The 23,540-nt window shown below is 37.8% G+C and overlaps 1 protein-coding gene across 6 annotated transcripts in view; it reads right to left on the reverse strand.

Annotated features, from left to right (window-relative positions):
• The window catches only part of CCDC88A (coiled-coil domain containing 88A), a 118,526-nt gene extending 98,498 nt beyond the window's left edge, over positions 1-20,028 (reverse strand). For all 6 annotated transcript variants that reach the window (XM_061432395.1, XM_061432394.1, XM_061432393.1 and 3 more), the window contains exons 1-2: positions 19,078-20,028; positions 18,881-18,981 (exon numbers count right to left, since the gene is read on the reverse strand). In XM_061432395.1, coding sequence (XP_061288379.1) covers positions 18,881-18,981; positions 19,078-19,140 — 164 coding nt within the window. In that variant the 5' untranslated portion in view covers positions 19,141-20,028. The remainder of the gene's footprint in view (positions 1-18,880; positions 18,982-19,077) is intronic.
• Between the last annotated feature and the right edge of the window lie 3,512 nt (positions 20,029-23,540).

Genomic DNA, 23,540 nt, shown 5'->3' on the forward strand with positions numbered 1-23,540 from the left:
CTGGCTCTGAAGGAAACATTACATATGAATATTGATTACTGATTTAACTTGCAATAAATTAGAAGGCCAGTGTAAGAAAACAAACAGATGGGACATAAAAAAAGCTAAAATCTCACCTACCATTATCAGGAAGTTAGTAGATACTGTCTGAAAGGGATAAATCAAGAAATACTAGGGTAAAAAAAATAAAAAGAAATACTAGGACAGGTATATTCTCACTACATTCAGGGCTAAGAGACAAGGAAACTACTTTTTAAAAAAAGTTAAAAGTTTTACTCTGGGGAACAGAAATTAAATGTGGCTAAGTTAGGGCAGAGATTATAGTTTTTCACTGTGAACCTTTTGGTATTAACTAATTCTTTTAACCATGTAGAACATTCTTTTAAAGAGGGAAACGACACAAAAAATGCTGTTTCATGAAGCTTTTTTATTTACTTGTAGGAAAAATATGAGGTCAAAGACGTGGCACTCAATGCTAGAGATTCAGAGTCACAAGATGTGTGATACTATGCATAAACATAAGAAAATATTTTAAGGTTTATTTCTTTACAGGATACAGGGGTCACAGTGTAGCAATTTAAACATACTTACTATAAGTCCAGAAATCTCTAAAAAGAAACTGTAGTCTATTCAGTATTCTAAAATCCTGTTTTTCTTCATGTTTAATACTTAAAATGCTAAACAAAGATTAATTCAGAAAGAGTCATAATTAATGAAGTTTTGTTTAAGTTTTTGAAGGCACACCTTAAAAAAAAAGACTATCTTTGAAAAAAGCTTTTTCGAAAATAAAAGATGAGCTATTGAATGATACACACATAATATGTGAGGAAGTACCTTTCTAATCATACACAGCTTTCTCTAAGTCAACATAATTTCAAACTATTTCCTCTTATAAGATGAAAATTGAGAGGCGCAAATAGCCTAGCAATATAAATATAGCTCAAATCTGTCCAGCCACAAGTTAAATGCAACATGGCAGTAAAAGACTGCCTCAAGCAATTTCACATTTATAAATGACCTACTTATGACAAGATACATTAATTTCAATAAATAGGCTATAGTATTATCTGTCACTGCATATAGTAATTTTTAAATTAGAGTAAAAGAGGAAGGAAAAGTTAGCAATTCTGCAACTAATATTCTAAGATTTGGTCCTTATGTAACGAAGGATTATATCTTTATTTATTCATTGACTATTATCTATGAAAAAGAGAAATCTGATAGTTTTAATGGCTTTATGCTCTTCTACCCAGACTGCAAACCTGTTATGGATCCTCTTGGACCATCTGTTTAGTGTTGGTGCCTAACAACTACATGTGCCCATGTTTTTGACAACGCCATTCTAATTTAAGGCTAGTTGTACACAGGGCTTATTTTTTTTTTTAACTTTGAGATATATCACATGAAACATAAATGAATAGTATTTACATGTCATCTTGAAACATTCTGAAATAACTAATTTGCATATCTAATTTCAAATGTACATATACCAGAATGATAGCTTTATGAAATATTAACTGGAAAAATATCATCACATTTAGGGTTATCCAAGTAGTAAGGTATCAGGGAACTAAGTGGTTTTAAAAAAGAATGTATCCCTTCACCTTAGCATCTCCCCCTTCTCACAAACTCAATCATAATGCATGATGGCCAATAATAAAATGTAGTATTAATATAATCTTTTATGTATCTATAAAACATTTTCACATTTTAACTAATTTGATCTTCACAATGACTAAACATTCATTCTTAAAGAGGTATATGACACACAATTACCGCATTGAGATTATGGACATAGCCCCAACCATCTTCATGTATTAAAACACTTTCATAATTTAAGATAGAGAATTTAAGATTCAAAAGTTGAAGAAATATCTGACATTTTCTAGTTAGCCCAAGACTGAGCTAGCAGTACAGCATAATCTTCCCTTAACAAACAGAATTAATGCTCTGATTTAAAAATCGCAAATGGACCCAAAGAGAATAAAACTACAATACACTTAACTCTGGTTTTATCTGAATTGTATAAAATGACTAAAGATACACCCCTTACTTGTTAGAATGAGACAACATGAGCTCTTCAAATACTAGGTTAGCAGTTTTCTAACTTTTCGGTCTGAAGATGTCTTTTCCACTCCTAAAAATTATTGATAACTCTAAGGAGCTCTTATTTATGTGTTATATCTATCTATATTTTACTATATTAGATATTAAAATTAAGAAGTAAAAAATAATTTGTTAGTTTATCTAAAAATAACAAACTCACTGAATGTTAACATAAAAGAGCATTTTTACGACAAGTAGATATTCTTTTCAAAAACAGTAAAAAATTTTTAGTAGGGAATGACATTCTTTCATAACTTTGTAAATTTCAAGTCTCTTTAATGTTTGGCTTAGTAGAAGACATCTGAATTCTTAAATCCACTTCTACATTCAACGTGTTGTGACACATTATTTTGCTCTAAATATATGAAAAAAGTTGACCTTACACAAACATGCAATCAGAAAAAGGAAGAGTACTTTAATAGCCCTTTCAGATAATTACTGATATTCTTCTTTGATACTATCAGAACTCAGTGAAATATTACTTTTTTTAAAGGTTGGACACAATCTGGAATTCAAGCCCTTATCAATGAACTTGTCTTGCTGTTATAACATTAAAATCTACTGGTTTATCTGACACGTTGAATGGATCTTTTACATATGCATGATTTCTTACCAAGCACCGGTCATTTTGAAAATTCTGTTTTCACTGAGTTACACAGATCTTCCAAACATTGCACATTTTATTATTCAGTATTTTAAAATTACACTATTATCACCTCCAATCTCACCAGAAAAGTCTAAATATTGAAGCTACCAAGTTCATGATTTCTGTAATTCAGTCTTATCACCGACAACACATAGTATGAGATATCTTCCTTGAAGTGATAGGCTCACTTTATTCATTTTTGAGAAAGTGTTTGCAGAGAATTCAAGCTTGAATATGGAGAAGGCAATGGCACCCCACTCCAGTACTCTTGCCTGGCAAATCCCATGGATGGAGGGGCCTGGTGGGCTGCAGTCCATGGGGTTGCTAGGAGTCGGACACGACTGAGAGACTTCACTTTCACTTTTCACTTTCATGCATTGGAGAAGGAAATGGCAACCCACTCCAGTGTTCTTGCCTGGAGAATCCCAGGGACGCCCTCCCAGGGCGAGCCTGGTGGGCTGCCGTCTATGGGGTCGTACAGAGTCGGACACGACTGAAGCGAAGTAGCAGTAGCAGCAAGCTTGAATAACTATAGTTTGCCCATCAGTCATTCTCTCAAGTAAAAACAGTGTTCCACAAAACAGAGACTTGCTCCGCCTTGAAACTCAAAAAATCATGAGTATTTTTTCTTGAAATAATCATCATACCCTATTATACAACAAAAGTGTTTCAGGTGTACTTCCCATTTTGTCCTTCAGAATGTAAAAAAGACACACACTCAAGAGTCAAGACTCTTGAGGTAAATTTTACTTTATCAAGACATTTTAAAGTAAAGCTGGATTTCTTTTTAACTGCAAGTACATAGTGTGAAGAATATAAGTACATATATAAGTATATAGTGTGGAAAATATGACTACCAGCAAAATCTGGTGCTACTTCACTGTTCATGCTAAGATGTGAGGAGTTTTACCCACTTTTGCTCTTCTGCCATTATTGCTTTTGCAACACAGGCAAGAAAGGCAAATGATATCTTAATATTATTATGAAAATAATTCTGACTTGAGAGACAACCAGAGAGACTCCCAGCTATCTGCTGGTCTCACTTTGAGACTACTGTGTTAGGCTAATCAACTTCTGTTCTTGACTATGGAACTCTGAGGACTTAGTATCAGTGCCTTCATAAAGTAACAGAATCTTCATGTACTCAGTGATCAACCACATGGCGAGTCACTGAAACAAAAATTGTTTATATAGTACCAAGGGGCATCACCGACCAGTGGTGGAACTTTCATCCACTGCCCTTAAGCCTTAAGAAAGGGTCACAGGTGTCGGTCTAAATCAGTATTCCAGGGTAGTATATACTCCAGATCCAGTTACCCTAGAGACTCAAGAAATCTCAAACTGAGTTGATGTGCTGCTGCTGCTGCTGCTAAGTCGCTTCAGTCGTGTCCGACTCTGTGCGATCCCATAGATGGCAGCCCACCAGGCTCCCCCGTCCATGGGATTCTCCAAGCAAGAATACTGGAGTGGGTTGCCATTTCCTTCTCCAATGCATGAAAGTCAAAAGTGAAAGGGAAGTCGCTCAGTCGTGTCCGACTCTTCGCAACCCCATGAACTGCAGCCTACCAGGCTCCTCCATCCACGGGATTTTCTAGGCAAGAGTACTGGAGTGGGGTGCCATTGCCTTCTCCAGAGCTGATGTGCAGTTAGGTATTTTCCTCGATCAGTGACCAACTTATTAACTAGCATGGCTTTCACTCCCACACTATCAATTCACTAAAGATACTTAACCTGAAGTCCATAAATCCTCCTAGGGTAATTTAAATAGTTCATCTGATTAATTATCAATGACATGTATCATTGTCATTTTTGAGAAGTAATAAAGCCCTCTAAAATAAGGAAAAACTTTAAAAAGTATTTTCCAAAGTACAATCTCTTCTAATTGATGAACTAAAATACACAGTCAGAGAAACTTACCTCAAGTAAGAAGTTTTAAAATTTGACAAGAAAATGCCTTTTCATCATCAGTTTCTCTAATATTAAACAAAAATAGTTCCCATAACTCTAGGGATAACTCTAAGAATATGAATTCTATTAAGAGCAGAATTCTACTAAATGATACTGGTTTAATATATGCCCTTTTCAGTATACCATAAAAGTGATCCAAAAGAATCACAAGCTAACTTCTTTATAAGTCCACTAATTAAAGGCAAAACAATAGATGCCTTTTAAAAAGGCACTGGTAAGGACAGACTGAAATGAAAGAAAAAATGCAGTAAAAAGAAGTAAAACAGAAGGGGAAAAAACAGCCACACATATGACAAGCACAGTATTGAAAAAGCTGTGATCAACTGAAAACCAAGTAAGAAGAAAAGCACAAATAGGGAGGTAAGAAATTGTTAATAGGCAAGATGGTCTACAAATGGGAGGAGTAAACTGTTCCAGGACCTCCAATTTCATAAATACGGATCACTAGTTTTTAATAGAGGAACATATGACTTAAGATTTCAGAATATTTTAAAAGTGCCTAGGAACAGCAAAGTTGAGGGATAATGGGATGTTCAGAGGAAAAACATACAATATTCAATAAATACAGAATTTAATTTCTCTATAAATTTAAGACTTTCATTTTTAAAATAGAATTAAGAACAAAAAAACCTCTGGAGAACTATGCAAAAAAGACCAGAGTAAATAACTGTGTAATAGCCTATGTCTTCAGAATAATGTGTAATATACAAATATTCTCAGATAACAGAAAAATTTGAAGACAGCACTACCTAAACTCTGAAGCACTGTTTTAACCTCTATTAGCAGAGACAAAACTTTAAATCCTTACAATTACCAGATGTATGTCATAAAGATAGCTAAGTTCTAAACAGTTAAAACTGCAAAAGGAGAGTTTCTTGGTCAAGAAAGGTGAACAGCACAATAGAAAAAAACAAAACAAAGCAACCTGATTTTCAGGGGATTGTTTAATCTCCTAGATAAGCTATATCCTATAAATGTACACTTTAAAGCATTCTAAAAGCCCAAAAGAACTGTAATAACACATCCTAAAACTGTTTTACAAAATAAATTCATAAACAAAATATGCACTAAATGATAGTAATGAGAATTTAAACAAGAGCACAGACACATAGCAATTGAAATATTTCTCATACAAAATTAGGCCTCATTGTCTAAACACACCACTATCTCACACATTTAAATGTTTTTAGTTGCAAGCTATGAAAAATAAAAGTATCTTTATGTCTTCAGCAAAATTAAGTATTCAAACTTCACATCATTTTTCTTATAAGCACATAATTTTAAATATAGTCTGCTCAACTTTAATCTTCGCATCATCTTTCATTCTTCCTTTTCACACACTGTAACTAGAATTCCATTAATTCTTCTGCAGTAATTCTTGAATTTGCTCCTTCTTCTCTAGTCATACACCTCACCCTGATCAAGGACCTCAACACCAAAAGCATAAATGACATCATTACTACCCGCCTATCTTCCTTACCTATTCCTCAAGCACTATTACTGGGGCTTCCCTGGTGGCTCAGAGGTTAAAGCGTCTGCCTGCAAGGCAGGAGACCAGGGTTTAATCCCTGGGTCGGGAAGATCCGCTGGAGAAGGAAATGGCAACACACTCCAGTATTCTTGCCTGGAGAATCCCATGGACAGAGGAGCCTGGTAGGTTACAGTCCATGGGGTCGCAAAGAGTTGGACACGACTGAGTGACTTCACTTAACCTCCATTAATTCACTGGTGTAATTCTCAGTACTTGTAATACTATAAATAGTATATACTCAATAAACTGAATAAACAAATGAATTCCTTCCTCAGTCTGTGCTGCCAATTAACGCCAAAGTGATTTTCCTAAAGTATTACTTTTAATCCCCTAATGAGGAATTTTAAATGGCTCTTCAATGACTGTATATGCAGTTTAATTCATAACTAGTGAATTTTCAGGTTTTCTATAACCTGGCCTACTATGGTTCCCCAAATTGGATTTTCTGCTAAGGCTAGTCCCCTCACCACCTTCCAGTTAATAAATATACATAATATACTTTTCCCTCAAGCTGCTTCCCTACTTTAAAACACCCTCCTCTCATCTATGGCTATCAAGTCCAATCATTCTACAAGATTTGAATCAAATCTAGCTTCCTCCCTATTTAGGTTTCCCTGACTATCCATAACTCAAGAAGCTAAACCAAACTTCTAACTTATATATATGAACAGTAGGGTTCCCTACTCTTTTAGGTTTGTTCCTAATCCAAACCTGCTAATACACACACACACTCTCTCACTGAAAAGAAACATAAAACTCATGAAAACTAAAGAAAGAAAGAGAAAAAACTACTAACAAGAGATTTGTTTTCAAGCACATGCTTGGGATCATTCACCACTCATCTACGTCAGTTATATACATTCAATACTTAACACAAATACTTAACTTTAAAACAATAAAATGAGATATTGCAAGATTGTGAATCATCACATATGCAATATATTTACAGAGGTAGAAATACAGTTTAATTCATTTGCCAAGATTTTAAACAAAGAGTTGGAGAAAATGAAATTAGCATTCAATTATAAGTAAACAACACTCCATTTTCACTGAACATTCAAATCAACTAGGATTTTACTGTGATTTACCCTTCCATAACCAGTCTCAGCAAAAATGGACTCGAATAGTGATGAATGTTCACTGGACTTCTGTGATCATTTTACAGTATATGCAAATACTGAATCATTATGCTGCATACCTGAAACTAACACAATGTTAATCAACTATACTTAAAAAAATACACTCTCAGAAATAATGCAAAATAAAATTTTGCTTAATCTTACAAAAAAATAAGAAGGATTGGAGTATTGCCTCCAGTGGTCTTTCTTCACTTCTTATCCACTGCTAAGTCGCTTCAGTCGTGTCCGACTCTGTGCGACCCCAGAGACGGCAGCCCACCAGGCTCCCCCGTCCCTGGGGGAGCAGGAACACTGGAGTGGGTTGCCATTTCCTTCTCCAATGCATGAAAGTGAAGTCGCTCAGTCATGTCCGACTCCTAGCGACCCCATGGACTGCAGCCCACCAGGTCTTATCCACTACCACTTTATAATAAATAATCCAGGTCTTACCAAGGACTAGAACTCAACACCTAAAACCTAAGCCATCATCCTTGGTCCTTTACCACGCGAGGTAAAGGCAACAGTCATGTTGTCAATGGTAATGTGAAGTTCAAATTTTTTTCTGGCTATCACTAGGAAAGTAAGTCACATTAAGAATACATCATTTAAAAAAAATTCCCAAAAAACTATTAGATATTCCACAAAGTTTGATTTTTAATACAAGGGTTATGCTAATAAAATTTCCAATACTGGTCTTCTTTCCCTACTATTAAAATTTTCTTACATTGTAACATTGTTAAAATGAGCTATTTATTATCCAGCTTTCTTTTTTAATTCAAAATACTTTTGCCTACCTCTAATGGTGATCAAGAGACCATAGCTTCATAAAGAATAAGCAAATAAGTTCCTTTTCAACTTTAGTTACCTTCACTCTATTTTATTTTATTCACCCATTACTACGGTGTAAGTTTGGCTCTAAATGACCACTCACAATTGCAACCTCCAAAAGCTCAAATTCCAAAAGTCCCCTCTGACCTCAACAGCACACACCACTCTGTCTCACTTCTTCACTCCTTCTAACCAACTCTTCATTACTGCAAACTCTATCAACCTCCCCTAACACTTCCCTACTCACTTTAATGCTCACATTCTATTCATTTCACTTCTCACCTGAAAATGTTCCTACTCCACATATCTGAATCAATCCCTAATTTTGAATAAACTCCCCAGATCTTCTGGGTCAGTTTCTGAGTGCTAAGCATCACTGAACTCAACCATGCTGACTGGCTTGCTAAAATGTGTGGTTTCCAAATCTCAAATAAGCCATCAACCCTGCAAGACAATACTTGTATTCATTTTTAACTGACTCCCTTTGTGATTTCCTCCCAGCAGCCTTGTGAAATTTTTCACTTTCCTCTAACTTCCAGCCTTTAAATGTTGCTGCTTCCTAGGACATGTCATTGGCCCTTCTGTTTATTTTTTGACATCATGTCCTTAATTTCTATTACAAACTTAAAAGCTAATTCCCGTATTTCTATCTCTATTCTAAGCCTTTCTCCTGAGCACAAACCTATGTATATCCACCTGCCCACAAGATATTTCTCATTGTTCACCAGACATTCCAAAATAAAATTATTTTCCACACTTTCCGTCCCCTTAACTTTTCATAATGCCTTACTTACAAAAGGCACTACCACTATCATCCATTCTTTTTTTTTTTTTTTAAATATCTGTTTATATAGCTGCATCAGGTCTTATTATGGCATGTAGACTTAGTTGCATGTGAGATCTTGGATCCCTGGGTTAAACCCACATTCCCTGCACTGCAAGATGAATTCTTAACACAGCACCACCAGGGAAGCCCCTCTACCATCCATTCTCCACCCAAGCAAAAAGCTTGATAATCATCTTAAACACATCACTTTCTCATTCTCCATACCAAACTGGTAGCCCAGTCCCATCACATCAGCATTCTCTCTCTTCCATATCATTTCTACATCAATGTGGTTTCTATCTCTGTTCTGGCCTGAGACTCAGTCCTTCTAATATGCAAATGCTATCTGCTTAATTACTCCAATGTTCTTTAGTTTATATTAATGCTTTTCAAGATAAGTAAAGTAGTGAATGACACATTTTAAAGAAATAAATTATCAAGAATCTCTGAGTATCTGTCCATAGACATCCTAAGAGTCTTAGGCGCCTGTCTGAAAAATGTCACTGAAGAAACTAATTTAAAATCTATGATTAAAAAAAAAACAACTTTCAGTAGGGAATAACTACTGTAAAAGAAATGCTTTATTATTACCACTTGAAAAAGAATTTAAATTAATGACATGGAAACAAAAAAGTTAAAATTTCTAAAGATTCCCAAGAATACCTGTGGACCTGGTTAAAGAAACACTAGTTATGATGGCTAATTATATATGTTAACTTGGCTGGAACACACAGTGCCCAAATATTTGGTCAAATACTATTCTGCATGTTTTGTGAAGGTGTTTTCTGGACAAGATTAACATGTTAAGTCAACTGATTTTAAGTAGAGCAGATTATCCTCCATAATGTGGATGGACACTGTCCAACCATTTGAAGACCTTAATGGAACAAACAGAACTTTCTGCTAGAAAATTGCCTTTGAACTTAGTGCATTTCTTCCCTGAGTTCACGCAGGCCCATTCCATTAGATTTCAGACTAAGCCTCCACAATCTCCTGAGCCAATTCTTTAAAATAAATCTATTATACATCTCTCTCTCTCTCTCCACACACATGTACACACATACACATACAGACACACTCACGAAGACACAATCTTGTCAGTTCCGTTTCTCTGGAGAGGACCTGAACAAATATTCATCTCTCCAGGAAAACACTTGATACTCTCAATGCAGCTTCTTAAGGACAGCTTGCCACTCTCCACCTCTTCAAATTCATTTCCCATGTGCAAGAAGCATACAATCTCTGCTCTGGCCACATAAAATATCCTACAGTTCCCCAATGCCACCATTTTTATTCACATTTTCATGTTTCATGTTATTTTATTTAAAACATCCTCCCTCTTACCACCACTATTTGTCACTTCTATTCACTTCACTGCTCCTACTCAATGTAAATGATTACCTCTCTGTGCCAACACTGTACCAAGAACATAATTCCACTACATGGCACGTATGTCACACTGCAATTTGTTTACATGTCGTCTCCGTTACTACTGGGCAAAAGACTGTATCTTACTCAGCATCACATCCCAAACACCTATCAGATAGTTTGTCATACAGACTTTGCTATTAAATGAATGAACTGATCTCTGAATGAACCATCCCTTTTATCCTTCTCACTATGTTTATAGATCCTGGCAAAAGAGGTCTCTGTCCAGAGTGGCACTCTGGCCCTCCTCAGGACACGCCCCTCACCACTGGGCAAGAAGTCCATGAAAACAAGAAGACAAACCTCTACACCACCACTTCTTACTCCCATTTATCTGGAACTATGGAATTTCTTATTAAAATACCTCTAACCTAATTGCACTCATCTCACACGCTAGTAAAATAATGCTCAAAATTCTCCAAGCCAGGCTTCAGCAATACGTGAACCGTGAACTTCCAGATGTTCAAGCTGGTTTTAGAAAAGGCAGAGGAACCAGAGATCAAATTCCCAACATCTGCTGGATCATGGAAAAAGCATGAGAGTTCCAAAAAACATCTATTTCTGCTTTATTGACTATGCCAAAGCCTTTGACTGTGTGGATCACAATAAACTGTGGAAAATTCTGAAGGAGATGGGAATACCAGATCACCTGACCTGCCTCTTGAGAAATCTGTATGCAGATCAGGAAGCAACAGTTAGAACTGGACATGGAACAACAGACTGGTTCCAATTAGGAAAAGGAGTACGTCAAGGCTGTATATTGTCACCCTGCTTATTTAACTTATATGCAGAGTACATCATGAGAAACGCTGAGCTGGAAGAAGCATAAACTGGAATCAAGATTGCCAGGAGAAATATAAATAACCTCAGATATGCAGATGACACCACCCTTATGGCAGAAAGTGAAGAGGAACAAAAAAGCATCTTGATGAAAGTGAAAGAGGAGAGTGAAAAAGTTGGCTTAAAGCTCAACATTCAGAAAACGAAGATCATCGCATCTGGTCCCATCACTTCACGGCAAATAGATGGGGAACAGTGGAAACAGTGTCAGACTTTATTTTTTTGGGCTCCAAAATCACTGCAGATGGTGATTACAGCCATGAAATTAAAAGACGTTTACTCCTTGGAAGCAAAGTTATGACCAACCTAGATAGCATATTGAAAAGCAGACGTTACTTTGCCAACAAAGGTTCGTCTAGTCAAGGCTATGGTTTTTCCAGTGGTCATGTATGGATGTGAGAGTTGGACTGTGAAGAAGGCTGAGCGCCGAAGAATTGATGCTTTTGAACTGTGGTGTTGGAGAAGACTCTTGAGAGTCCTTTGGACTGTAAGAAGATCCAACCAGTCCATTCTAAAGGAGATCAGTCCTGGGTGTTCTTTGGAAGGAATGATGCTAAAGCTGAAACTCCAGTACTTTGGCCACCTCACGCGAAGAGTTGACTCATTGGAAAAGACTCTGATGCTGGGAGGGACTGGGGGCAGGAGGAGAAGGGGACGACAGAGGATGAGATGGCTGGATGGCATCACTGACTCGATGGACGTGAGTTTGAGTGAACTCCAGGAGTTGGTGATGGACAGGGAGGCTTGGTGTGCTGTGATTCGTGGGGTCGCAAAGAGTCAGACACGACTGAGCGACTGAACTGAACCCAATTTCAGCACCTGCACAGGCCTCTTTTCCCATCTGTTCTGAGCATGTGTTCAATGCTACACATGTATACATCCTTGGGCCAAGGAGTAGCTGTTTGGAAGAGGGCATACAAGAGCCTGGATCTCAGGAACATGCAAGATGTCCACAGGCATGCACAGAGACCTCTTTGTGGTGCCAGAGTCAGGGATGGTGATAGGAGGTTGAGATTCACCTCTTCAGATACAAAACTGTGAGTTTATGAATTCTAAATTCCACAAATTATTAATTTGAATTTTTACTGTTGAGCTGTGGACAAAAAAAATCTCAGTATGTTGAACATCAACAAGAAAGTTACTGGAACACAAACTGAAGGCTCTCTATATTCTAATACCATACAAAATCACCAACTATGATTTGTTCTTACCACCTCATCTCAGCAAGACATAACATAGGTGGGGAAAAACTCCAATAAAGGTAATTAAAATAAATAAGGGGACAGAGGGGAAACAAAAGCAAGGAGAAATGGAAGACAAACTAAAGGGCTTCCCTGGTGACTCAGTGGTAAAGAATCAGTGTAGCACGACTACGGAGCCAGTGCTTGAGAGCCCAGGAATCGTGACTACTGAAGCCAGCACACCCCAGGGTCTGCGCTCCGCCAGAAGAGAAACCACTGCAGTAAGAAGTCCAGGCACCACAACCAGAGACTAGCCCCCGCTCTCCACAACTTAAGAAAAACCAGGGCAGCAAGGAAGACCTAGAAAGCCAAAAACAAATAATTTTTTTTTAACTTAGGGAAAAAAGGGAGACAAACTAAAAAGTAAAACAAAATTGTACAACACTAAAACTAGAGAGTGTCCTCAAAATTCTGACAATTAATAAAATTACAAAGCATGCATTCATTCCTTTGACATTTACTGAAAACTTAGATGTACCAATCTATGCTACATGCTGGTGACACATGCCAGGCACTATGCTAAGTGCTGGTGATTCGTAACACTAAATCTCTAGCCTCTAAATGCTAACTGTCTAGTAGTAACAACAATTTAACAATTTAGTAAAGGTAGCTAAGGAATCACATAGGAGAGGGCAATTAACTCTGCCAAGGGGCTTCTCAGCATGTTAAAGGATGAGTAGGAATTTGCTGGCACAAAAAAAAAGTCGGGGGGGAGGAAGGGAAGTCTAGAAGACAGTTATTATTATAATAGAAATAAAAGATTTCAACAGCTAACATCTACTTAGCACTCGCTATATGCTAAGCATTGTGCACAAACCATCCTATTTGATTCTTATAATAACACTATGATTCTCTTTCTATCCTGCTTATAAATGAGAAAACTGAGAAGTTAAGTGAGATGACACCAATAGAGATCATACAAAACTGAGCTGTGAAAGATCATGACTTGTTTGAGGAAACATGAACAGGCAGGTATGGTGACATGAAACCAAGTCCATCTGATGCAAAGCCCAAATCCATTCCACTTCACCACACAGCCTATTATTCATTCATTCAAGATAAGTGTATCAAGAACCTACTGTGTATCAAGCACTGTGTTAGGAACAGAGATATAAAAGATATAGTCTTTGGTACCAAGACACAGGTTAGTCAGTAGAGTCTAGCATACCAAAAACTGCTATTACCAAGGTAAAAATAGGGTCCTACGGAAGCACAAGGAGTGCTAAGCCTCAGATGGGCCCGGGAATGGCTGCAAAGCTAAAGAAAGCACTAGTAAGGAGGTGGAGAGTGTTCTAAGGAAGGGAAATGTGTATAGAAAGGCACAGAGACATGTGAGAACACCGCTTGTCTTTGGGAACTCTAAGTTTGCTCAATCTTAGGGCATGCACTGAAGACTGGTACTATGCAAAGATAAAAACAGAGAATCGGGCAGCAGCCAGATCTCAAAGGAGTCTAGACATTCAAGTAACATGTTTACTCTGAAGGCAGAAGAAGGATGCTGAGCCATCTTAAAGATGGGAGCGACATGATAAAATCTGCGTGTTAAAAAATTTCCCATGATTACATGAGGAGACAACTTGAAGGGGGGCAAGCCAAAGGTAAGAAAACCAGTCAGGGGCTATTGCATTAAGCCAAGTCAAGGACACATCTGAGAAATATTTGGGAGGTAAATCAAAAACCAGGTAGTAAGAGAGCAACTCTGACTATATCATGAGTGTGTTCTTAAAGAAGTCAAAACAAAAACAAAACTGAACAAAACCTGTGTGGAAGACCATACCAAAATTCAGAGTCAATGCCATACTTGGTAAGAAAACATGTAATTTATTAGACATCTGGCGGTTACTTAGTCATAAAGTCAGCACACTGTATTTTTGAATCTTAAGCACTAGTAGAATGAAGGAAGATTTCTCAGTCAACTTCCTCTATTTAATGCCTTCTTTACGTATACTTTATGAAGCTGCTTCTCGGGAAATACTTAAGCAGAAATTGGATGACCATGTGTCATGTAAGAATGATTTTCATGGTAGATGATTTCTAAAATCCCTTCAAATTCAAGATTTCTAAAAGAAGAAATGCAATAAACAAGTATATCACAATTACTACATAATTCAAGTACAGATTTCTGTAGGGGTCTATCTAATGGGGTTGAATCACAGAATTTCCAAATATGGTTTTGACACTATTAACAACTTTTCAGTACTTAAAACCCTAACATAACCATATTTTCAATTGCTTAGGTAGTATGACTAAAATTATGAAATCAACTACAATGTCACAAATACCTTAAAAATTCACAGCAAGTAATATCCTAAATTGGCTGCAAAACTGCATGACATCTCAAACAGGAAAATGATTATTTCCACTTCACTGTCACCAAGCCCTATGTCTGATAACTAGCACTGAAGAAAAAAGATTTCATCTGGTTGAAGTAGGAAAATGCCCTGCAGCATGCAGAAGAGCTGGCCATCATTACAGATCTCTAAATAGCTTCCTCTTCCCATTAGTTAGAGGACTGATGCCTTGTCACAGGCTCTTACAGAGATTCTTTGATTCAAGGAGCTACTCAATGAAATTCAGGATTCATCTCTGAATACAGTGAATCCCAAACCAGTGAACAGACTCCGAAATTATAAGGCAGAGTCATAAACTACAATGAAAAGGTCCACTCTTTACTTTCAAATTCTGGGTCAAAAATGGCAAATCCAGAAGTCACTAAATTAATGAATATTCTTACTCTTTAGATGAAAAAAAAAAAAAAAATTCTACCGTAAGGATCCTATAATAAAATTCTGTCACATCTGAAAGCAGGAATACAAGACAGGTTTTAAATATATAAACAGATTTTCATATCTGGCCAAGATGAAATTAAAGGAACCAAACTTACCCTCCTGCCTGAAACAACTGCGGGGGTGGTGGGGAAGGACACAAAACATACGAAGCATTTTTGAAAACAATGGACATCAGGCAACAAAGAACAGTAGATCCTTCATAGATGGGAAACATACAAAACAAATCCTACCATTGTACCAGTTTATTGCCTTGAAAGAGTTTCTAGGCTGCAGAACAGGAATGGGGAACAGAGGCAGAGCACAGTGGTCTCCCTGAATCCAGGACACAGAACTTAGTCTGGGGACAGCAAGGTGACCTTCATATACACAGCAGAGCACCTAAGAGAGAGCTGCTCAGAAAGATCCAGAGATCTGCACAGGTTATCTTTCAAGTCTTTAGCTGAGTACTTACCAGTACATGTGTGTGAAGAAACCATCCAGGGACAGTGAAAGAACCACTAAAAAGGATTAGAGGGAACACCACCCAGAGCGCACAGAAGTCAGGACTAGGTCCCGTTCCCACCGCCAGAGTACTCACAAGGGTTTTGCCTCAACAGTGCAACAAAGCAAAGTAGTGATGCCTAACACAACTTAAAAGCAAGATCTAAAAAGACCACTGTTTACAAGTAACTTAACTGCATTCCAAAACAAAGCTCAAAAATATTTTTAATGAGATGCAAAAAAATCCTGCACCCAACAACAAAGTAAAATTTCAAATGTCTGGCATCTAATAAAAAATTACCAGGTATGCAAAAAGGAAGTACAATCCATAGTGAGAAGAAAAATCAATCAAAACCAACCAAGAAACGGCACAGACAATATTAGAAGACATGAACATTAAGCCAGTTATTACTGTATTCTCTATGTTCAAGAAGCTATAGAAAAGACAAAACATGAAATCTATAAACATGGAAAATATAAAAAAGACTGAATTTTTGGAGCTGGAACTACAGTTTCTAAAATGAAAAACACCCTAGATGGGACTAACAGCAGATTAAACATTACAGAAAAAAAGGATTAATGAATTTAGCAAGATTACCCAAAGTGAAACAGAAAAAGACTGAAAAGAAAACTGAATGGTATATCAACAAACATTAAGTAGCCTGATTTACATGTAACTGGACTTCCAAGAGGAGGAAAGGGGGCAAAGAAAAGACATATATACATATATACTTAAGAAATAATGGCCAGATTTTTTCCAAATTTGATAAAAACTATAAAACCACAGATCCAAGAAGCTCAATGAACTCCAAGCACAAGAAACATCACACACACACAAAAATCCATATGCTGCATTTACAAACAGTTCTCACCCACAAATTCTATAACCAAACTTAATCTAGAAATTATTTTTAGGTTAACTTACTAGGCACAATTTCAACTGACAATTTAATATATCAAAAGTTAATTTGAGCGAAGTGCTCAGTAGAAATCTTAATGATTTCAAAATTAACAAAATATAGCTTAAAACAATGTGTATTTTGTTGCCCTATGGGGTAAATAATTAGGTAATAAATTACAATAAATTTGTGTTGATCTCATAAGACACTTTTTAAAAAACTAAAACATATGTCTTTCTTTTTTTCTTAATTTTCTTTTCCTTTAATTTATACAGGTCGTTCAGAACAGAATTAGGACACCGAAAAAACTTTTAAAGAAACTAAAAGGTGGAATTAAAAACAGAAGCAGATTTGAGGTTTGGAATGAAGCTAGTCTTCCCAAAAAAAAACAACCTGGCAACCACTATTTTGGAACACCATTACTTCAAAATATACACACACATATATATTTTAAGTATAAAACTGTACCCAAAGTGGAAACAAGCTAAAGTGTCTGTTTTTAGCACCTCGGCTAACTATTCTGGCTTCAAAAAAAATCTACTAAATATTTTTTGGAAAAAGAATCATTCAAATAAAAACCATTAAAGGGGAAAACTAATGTATTTTCCTACATTTACGAGCACACCTGTTGTTTTAGGGTTCAACATACAAACTCAAAATCTGTCTAAAAACAAATAAGAAAAGAGACACAGGGGAACAAGTTCTGAGTATCTACTGTAATGGCTACCCTTCCTGTCACTTGTGTTCCCTAAAATAGAAGTTGGTTTAATTATTCTACCATTTTGCTTGGGAAATAGAGGGATATTTCAAAGATTAAAGATACTTCCATGGGAAAGCTGCCCAAAATATATTTATTATCCCTGGAAATAATTATGTCCACATTCCCTTTTCCTTTCTTAAGAAAAAAAAAATACATTCAGATAACATATTTCTTTGGGTGCCTATACAAAAAAAAAACACTTTTGGAAACATGTAGTAGTATAATACTTTGCTGTAGGATCAACACATATATGAAAAACAGCAAAGTCTCTGAGCATACAGACTACAAGACTCTGAGTACACAGACTGAAGTTACAAGTGGAACAGTTATTTATGGATTTCACTCTACCTTCTTTTAAGTAGAAAAATCTAAAGAGAAAACTAATATCAAAAATATACAGAATTGATCACTTTTATGTTAGGGTATTATTCTATTAACAGTAGACTTATTCTCTGGTAACATTTATTAATAATGCACTAAATTCCCCACATATCTAACACAAAGAATATCTTAAAATAGAAAGTTTCAAACTACTCTTGTAATCAGGTAGTATTCAAGAGAAATAAGGCTAATACACATAATTTTGAGCACAGCTGTAATACTCACTACACTGATGTGCTAAGAATGCACCTAATGCTACAATATCTATGATAAAAATAGAGTTTTTATTTCATTGATCCAGCTACCAATGTGATTTCGATATTCAACTGCCACCTCAGAAACACTTTTCTACTTAATTTAAAGCTAACTATAAAAAACAAAGATTTGCCTACTAAATCATTAGCTAATTGTCATCAAGATTTCAATCACCTGCATTTCAAAACCAGCTCTAAGAACACCTTAAAATGATTTCCCAAATATTAATCAAATAATTCACACAATCATCTAATCAGACTTTAGTTATTAGATGCATTTAAATTACTTCCTACAGCAAGTCTTCACCAATCAGAACTGCTATTTGAAATTCTTCCCTCTGAAATCTGTTACTTCACCAGTTTCAAAATTTGAGCCATTTATTTTTAGACACAAAGGTTAATAAGAAACATTCTGTACCAAATGCACATAACTTTACAGTAAACGCTCTCCCCCCCAGCCCCCCACCTCAGGAAACTATTCTAATTCTCCTCATTTTACCAAATTATCAAAAAGGCCACAATGTGGTTTGGATTTCAGCACTGAAGACAGTAAGTGACAATACATGATTTGCAGAATGAAAAATTAAAGTTCCACAATTTTAACAGGTATAATTACTGGCTTGTGATAAATGTGGTGGGCACGTAAGATTATCACCTTTCAAGGTGCAGTTCTTAAACCACCTGAATTTTTCTGACCAAAGATCTTAAAACATAGTCTCTAAGTTCACAGTATGCAATTAAAAAAAAAAAAAAAGCTGCCTAGAAAGAAAAAACAGAGCACTTACATTTGAAGCATGACTTGGTTCAAGAATACCCCATCCACCAAAGCCACATATTCATCCAGGTTGGTCCCATTTCCTGCAGCCAGAGGTCCAAACGTTTTAACCTAGAACAGAATGATCATTACGACACGAACGCCCACCTCCATCTCTGCAGCCACAAATAATGCAGCAAAATATGCAACAAATAACACCCCACTTACCCAAGTGACCAAGGGGCTGGTCATGAACTGCTCCAGAAGGGGAGTAAAAACCTCGTTCTCCATTTTACAGAGAATGTACTTGAAAAAAAAGGAACCACCACAAAAAAACGCCTAGAGAATTGGTCACTAAACGTTGAAGAAGTAAGTAGAAATCAATGAAAGTCCACTTTGGCACGGGAAGAAAATCCCATCGTGGAGGGGAGAAAAACTCTCCCTCCTCAAAAAACACCCCAGAGGGAAACGAATCGAAATCCTGAAAAGTGGCTTCGACAGCAGCCACGAGCGGCAGCCTGCGCTGGAAATGTCTGTACCGGGCGAGGAGGGGCAGAGAAAAGGCATCTGGAGGAGGAGGAAGGGAGAAGGGGCTGGAGCAGCAAGACAAAAAGCCCGTCAAGGTTGCCCAGCTCCTCCTGGAGGAGCCAGAACAGCGAGGCTGCCCCCAACGAAATAATCCCACCGTGGGCTAAATGAAATCCCACGTTAGATACCACGTTAAGGGGTCCGAGCGGCCGCCAGGCTAGACCTCAGTGTTCCGCTCAACACGTTCCACCCACCAGTGGGCATGGAACAGCTTTGACCCACGGAGCTTTCCCTGCCTGCAGCCCCTCACCAACGACAGGCAGCGCTCGCTCCTTCCCCCCGAGCACACACCATCTCTCAACCGCTTCGAGCCTCGCCGCCTGCCCCCTTCCCCTCCCGGGGGGTGGGGGCTTGAATGAGTGTCCCTAACCCCCCAGCTTCCCGAGCCCCGCCAGCCTTTTCAGTGCGCCTCTGGGAAGCCCTGGCACAAAATCACCGCCGAGCTCCAGCCTCCTCCTCCGCCCTCTCTAGAGGAGCCGGAGTAACGGCCTCAGAACCGCAGTGCCGCATCACACCCCGCTCCTTGCCGCTCAAACTAGTGCCTCCAGCCAGCCGTCAAAGGGAGCGTGCAGCTCCCTCCGCGGCCATATCCTTCCGCCGACTCCCCGCCCCTCCCGCGCCGCAAGCCTCTGGATTGTGGGAGAAGAAAACCGCTGCATGAGCGCGCTCCCGAGTACGCGCGACCCCGGGCCGGCCCCGCCGCCGCCCAGATCCTAGCGGCGGGCGCGGCGTGGACGCGCGCTCGCTGCAGCTGCTGCGGTGGCCGGCTCCTCGCTCGCGCCCAGGATGGTTGCCAGGGCCTGGGGGGCGGGGATGGGAAAGGGAGAGGAAGGGGTCGGTCTGCTCGCTTGCTCATGCCTAATTATGGTTTATTTCCTCCCCGAGTGCTTTCTTTGATGTGTGAAGGAAAGAACGAAATCCCTCTCTTCTAAACATGAGGGATGCAGACGGCCTTTTTCGGACAGTTTGATCTGTTGAGCGTGCTTTCGCCAGCAAAACGGAGTAGGAAAACTCACTGCAGTAAATAGCAAAGAAGGGACTTGAGGCGCAAACTTGTTTTAGGGGTTTTTTCCTCTTTTTGCTTCTTCTTTAAAAAATCCAGTCCATGAAAGCATGCATGCTCTTCAAAGTTGCACGTGAATGTAGTAGGGTTTTAAATAACCAAAGCTGCCTTTCAACATGTTGGTATTTTCTAACTGGAGCAAACGTGATTCAGACATTGTTGTTTGACTATTTGGTGATTGAAAAAAATCCAAACAAAAATCAAGAGCTACTAAGAGGAAACATTTGGAAGTCATCCAAGTTGGGTGACAAATAAACAGATTACATATTTGTCATAAATCTTAATGCTGTGCACGACTGGAACCATCAAAGTAATTTTAACAGTTCCCCCACAAAATCAAATGTTATTCCTCTTAATTCTGAAGGAAAATAAGGCTTTTCCCTGGGACAAAATGGCATGCAAAAACATTTTTTTAAAGAAAATAAATATAGTATTATAGTTCTTCAGTGTGTGTTTACATTTACATAAATATCTACTTTGAGTACTTACATGATATTTTTAATTAGCAGTAAAAATGTTTTTGTCATAACACTGAATTAAGAACAGCACAATTTCTTATTTAGGTTGTTGAGACCTGGGTTCTAGAGTCTTCTAAGTAAGTAAGTAAGTGAAGTCGCTCAGTCCTGTCTGACTCTGTGCGACCCCATGGACTTGTAGCCTACCAGGCTCCTCTGTCCATGGGATTTTCCAGGCAATAGTACTGGAGTGGATTGCCATTTCCTTCTCCAGCGGATCTTCCCGACCCAGGGATTGAACCCGGGTCTCCAGCATTGTAGACAGACTCTTTACCATCTGAGCACTAGAGTCTTCTGCTGAATTCAGATCCAGGCTCTAATACTTACCACCTGTGTAAGCAAGTCTCTGAACCTCTCTGCACTTTACTTTCTTCACGTGTTAAACAGGGTTAACTTAGTAGAGTTAAATGGCAACCTAGAGTAAGGGCTTTATACATATTATTGATTTTGTTTTCATTATCATTCCTTTCAAATTAAGAATCTTGAGGGAAATGTAACCTGTCTTACTTCAGTTGCAGGAGAAAGAATCTTGCTTTGGAGAGCAGATAAATGCACCTCGCAAATTATCTTAATTAAAATTAGGATGCATTCATGTGGTACTCTGCTAAGTGATATACAGAGTAGAATCTTGCATTGCCCTGGCCAGTACACAAGTCCTGGGTCATCCCGGTTGTTAGCAATCTTTTCCCTTTGCTCTTGATGACTCTTTCTTAATCACAATCCTTTATTTAGAAACACAGACCAAGAGTGAACAGGCACCAAGAAGGAAGAATTGCTATATGCCTAACTTGTCCACTTTTCTTTGTAATCTCTCAGAAGCCTGGCTAAAAACAACATGGAAGTGTTCATGCCTGTACTGTGGTTTGTGTTAAGACAGACCAACCTGCTTCATTCATAAAGGAAAACACCATGAAGTTTAACACCAGTGTGAGTTAAGGGCATTTTGGATGGTAATGACTGAAGGTTAGCACAGGAGTTAAAAGTTAAGATAGAATTGTTTATCCTCTTTACATTTAGTAGCTAGCCCTCATAGAAATCTGGATTCCCCTTTAGAACCAGATGGCCCCAGATGCTTCCTGGTCTATCTTTAGGTTTAACACACACACACACACACACACACACACACACACACACACACGCAACAAAGAAACATGAGGAGTTAATTGTAAAAGCAGGAAGCTTTAGACCAGACGGAGGTCTGGAGTAACTTATGTGAAAACCTACCAATTCACAATTCTCTAGTTTAACAGCAGTCTTAGAAATGCTTTATAATATCTCAAGAGTACAATCAGGAAACTGCTCTGTCTGGCAAAAGAGGATTGCACATTATATGCAACTTAATGGTCTTTGAATTGCAACATCCTGTAAGAATAAATCCAAAAGTTCTCCCTATCCTCCTTTCACTTAGGAAGAGATTTCTCAAGATTTCTTCAAGGTATTTTTTTTGTGCTTTGTAATTATGTGTCCTGAATTCATTCCTTCTTAGAACATTAAATCCCCAGGAAAGGACTTTGGAAAAGTCATATCCATCTGGCTAGGGTCCAAAGCTCCACCCTCTTCTAAGCAGAAATTAAATGATTGGAATGGACCAGAGGAATCACTAGACAAAGATTCTGTGTATTGTAATTGAGGCTTCCCCTGCAGGTTACACGTACATAACACGACCTGTGTACTAAAAGCACCCATGTTTACCTCCATCTTGATTTACACTACAGGAAGTGATAAGCTCACTCGGAACCAGGCTCCTTGGTGACAAATATTTGCAAAGTTAATCACATCCATAAGCTAGTATAATAAATGTCATAAATACAGTAGCAGAATGGCATTGTTGTTTAGAATAGCTGAAAATAACCCAAATGCCCATCAGCTGATAATTGAATAAATTAAATGCAGTATATCTATAAAATGGAATATTATTTGGCAATAAAAAACAATGAAGTACTAACACATGCTAAGTATGGATGAACTTTGAAAACATTATGCTAAGCTAAACAAGTCTGTCACAAAGGCCTGCCACATATTGTATGATACCATTTATATGAAATGTCCAGAAGAAACAAGTCTATAGATTAGTAGATTAGTGTCTGTCTAGGTCTGGGGAGGTTGGGAGGAAATGGGATTCATGATTTAGGGGTGTGGGTTTCAAGAAAATACTCAATGACTATTGTGATGGATACACAATACTTTGAATATACAATAATCACTGAATTGGACACCTAAAATGGCTGAATTGTCAATTAATTCTTAAAAAAAGGAAGGCATCATTGCTTCATGAATATTTAAAAAGAAATGCCAGGTCATCAAGAAATCCAATCTCTCAAAGATTTCTCAAAAGGATCTCTAAGTCCTCTTGATGTAAAGAATAAGATTTTAAATTCACCTTAGAATATAGGAGGTATATGTTTTAATTATCAAGCATAGTTTTAAGAGAAACATAATACGATGACAAAGAGAAGGTATGTTACCTAATTTCTTTGAGCATCTATTTCCTTAGCTGTAAAATGGGATAGTGGTTTCATTCCCTA

Source organism: Bos javanicus, chromosome 11 (genome assembly GCF_032452875.1).
Source record: "Bos javanicus breed banteng chromosome 11, ARS-OSU_banteng_1.0, whole genome shotgun sequence".
In the NCBI taxonomy this organism is placed as follows: domain Eukaryota; kingdom Metazoa; phylum Chordata; class Mammalia; order Artiodactyla; family Bovidae; genus Bos; species Bos javanicus.